At 58.1% G+C, this 3,045-nt stretch overlaps 1 protein-coding gene across 1 annotated transcript in view; it reads right to left on the bottom strand.

The window, feature by feature from the left end:
• The window catches only part of DOCK8 (dedicator of cytokinesis 8), a 115,069-nt gene that overhangs the window by 22,449 nt on the left and 89,575 nt on the right, over positions 1–3,045 (bottom strand). The window contains exons 33-34 of the mRNA XM_045289365.1: positions 1,332–1,466; positions 20–172 (exon numbers count right to left, since the gene is read on the bottom strand). Of these exons, the coding sequence (XP_045145300.1) occupies positions 20–172; positions 1,332–1,466 (288 nt within the window). The remainder of the gene's footprint in view (positions 1–19; positions 173–1,331; positions 1,467–3,045) is intronic.

Genomic DNA, 3,045 nt, shown 5'->3' with positions numbered 1-3,045 from the left:
CCCAGGCCCTGGCACTCACACTGACGGCTCCAAAGCTGAAGCGCATGAGCAGGTAAAGGGTGGCACAGGCTTGGCGCCGCGTGGTGTGAAGGCCGCTGCTGCAGTGGTGCAGCAGCCTCTGGCACAGGTCGGCACACTGCTCCACCTCCTCCTCGAACAGCAGGTCTCCAAACTGGCAGACATGGGCGTCAGCCAGCACCCTGAAGGCCCACCCCCGGCCCGTCCGGAACCCACCAAGTGTGTAGACGACACACGCTGTCCGGGGCAGCCAGACCTCAGACAGGGGAGTGCTCTGCTCCCAAATGCCACCAGCCACCTCCAGGGGAGCCAGTGGGGAGCCGGGGTATGGACTCGGATTGAACTATGGGTTGCCCAGCCAAGGTGTGAGCCTGTGAGCCGCCCGGGCTCCTGAAGACCCCACGGGTGTCCTCTACAAGGTTCCCACGGGCGAGTCCCCCCTCCCCCAAAGTAAAGCAGCAGACTCCTCGGGGGAACTGGAACCGCCAGCCTTTCGGTTAGAGGTCGAGCACGGCAAGGGCCGTGTGATAAACAGCCTTGGTTGCCAGGCCTTTCTTCGGATGCACCTCCAGGTAGGCTGGAACTGCCAACCTTTCGGTTAGGGAGCGGGCTGTGCACCCTGGAGCACTGCTAGTCGTGGTGCTGAAGGGACCGTCCTCAAATTACTGGGTCTCCTGGAGACTACTGATGATGGGAGGGTGACCTAGGCCGTGGAGTGCAGGAGTGCAGGACCTCCCTGCCCTGGGCAGCCAGGGGACAGGAGTCCCCAGCGGTCCCACTGGAGGGGTCCTGTGCTCCTGAGCCAGAAGGAAACGCATATGGTATGACTTTTCAGAAGACTTCCTCCAAACCAGATTCCCTGCCACCGAGTTGATCCAACTCACAGCAACCCTACAGGGCCGGGCAGAACTGACCCTGTGAATTTCTGAGACTGTGACTACGGGGGCAGACTGCCTCATCTTTCTCCCAAGGAGTGGCTGGTGGCTCCGACCTTTGACACTTAACCCACGATGCCACCAGGGCCCCCCCGGAAGACTATAGACTCCACAGGGCTGTGAAGTCATCAATTGGCAGCTCACATCCTATGCCTCACCAAGGAGAAGCCGTTCCAGCCACCACATTCAGGGCGAGTTAATTCAGTGTCTGACCACGACGGCCACCGGGGGATGTGAGAAACCCACATGGCCCTCTGCAGAGAAAGCTGCCCCACCCCGGCCCAGTGTGTTGCAGCTGACAGGCGGGCCCTGTTTGGCGGGGATGGGGACTTTCTGTGGCTGACCCAGGGAAGAGCCAGGATGGAAATGGCCCGTTACCTTGGCGATGAGCGCACGCAGCGTGGCGAAGCAGTGGGCCAGGTACGTGGTGCTCTGGTCGCAGCTCAGTGAGTTCACCAGGACCCTCAGGACACCACCGAGCAGGCTGTCTTTCCAGTCCAGCGCCGAGCTGGCCTGTGGACGGGACAGCAGCACCCCTGAGCCTGGCCTGTGCTCTCCAGGGTCCCACTGGTGAGTCCGGCCAGGCCCCATCTCCCTGACTCCTGGGGCCATGAGACACCTCACGGCCGCCAGCAGTGAAAGCTAGAGACCTGTGAGTGGGGGCTGCCCAAAGTAGGTGGGGAAGCGTCGTGATTTCTTAAGGCAGCTTTATTAGCATGTGTAGATTCAGATACCATATGATTCCATAGTTCAATCATAAACTCCGGGATCTTTTGATGCTGTTTCCCCACCAACTTTTGGAAGACCCTCGTATTTCTGTGTGACCTTGTTCCTGTTTTTGAGCTGCTGATCCTGTGGTCAGCAGCCCAATGTATAACACCCCCCCGCCCCCCAAACACAAACTCTCAAAAGCCCAAACTCAGGACTACTGAGTCAAACCCGACTCATCGTGACCTTACAGGACAGCATAGAACTTCTCCTGTGGGGTTGCAAGACTGAGAATCTTTACGGGAGTAGAAAGCCTCATCTTTCTCCCTCAGAGCGGCTGGTGGTTTGGAACTGCTGACGTTGCAGTTGGCAGCCCAACGTGGAACCCACAAGGCCACCAGGCCTTCTTACAACTACCATGACAACTCGGCTCTTGTGGAAGGCGGTGCGTGCCCCTGGAGGACGGGCGTTGGGCTACCGCTCTCAGAGTGGCATCAGCTAGAGAGGGAGCCTATGGGAGTCCAGGCATGTCAGTGACCACAGTTACCCAAGACTCCACCTTCTTGTTTGATTCTAGACGGCGCCCAAGGTGGGTGAGGAAGATTGCACTGCGCTGCACGATTTCTTCTCGTCCTGAACATCAGCGCCAGATCTAGTCCCTAAAGGACTTCCCAATGAGGACGTTCCCTGTGGGGCTTCACGATGACATCCCAGCAGCCTGGGTTTTGAGTAGAACAGAGACCCCTTAATGCCTAGACTTGGGAGCGCCTGGAAAACCCCAGCTCAGAGGATGGAGTAAGGAGCTCGGGTTTCTACAGGTCAGTGCATGGCACGATGCCTCCCTTCCCCGCTGCCTGCCAGTGGCAGACATCATTGATCAAACGCCACACTCTTTTTTTAAAACCTAGTCCAGTTACCACCGTTGCTCCCCAATCAGGCAGGATCGATGGCTTCATCCATCAGCTGCAGTTGACCCACCAGAGGAAACCAATTTGCCTTCTCTGTTCCAGGTACCGACCTTGAAGCCCCGACCTGCTTCCCACGCTTGGCCTGCTTCACCACAGGGCCAGCTGGTTGAGTTCACAAACTCTTTTTGCTCCCTAACAGCAGCTCCAGGCAGCTGGAAAAATGTCCAGTCTCTGGGCTGTGTAAGGTGGGTATCAACATGCCCAGCATCTCTGGGCTGTGTGAGGGGGGCATCAACATACCCAGCGTCTCTGGGCTGTGTGAGGTAGGCATCAACATGCCCAGTGTCTCTGGGCTGTGTAAGTTGGGCATCAACAAGCCCAGCGTCTCTGGACTGTGTAAGGTGGGCATCAACATGCCCAGCGTCTCTGGGCTGTGTAAGGTGGGCATCAACATGCCCAGCGTCTCTGGGCTGTGT

Source organism: Echinops telfairi, unplaced genomic scaffold (genome assembly GCF_000313985.2).
Source record: "Echinops telfairi isolate 266 unplaced genomic scaffold, ASM31398v2 ScPeMD7_25;HRSCAF=90, whole genome shotgun sequence".
Lineage (NCBI taxonomy): Eukaryota > Metazoa > Chordata > Mammalia > Afrosoricida > Tenrecidae > Echinops > Echinops telfairi.
Note: the sequence above shows the minus strand (reverse complement) of the source record. Positions and strands in the feature narration are given on the sequence as shown.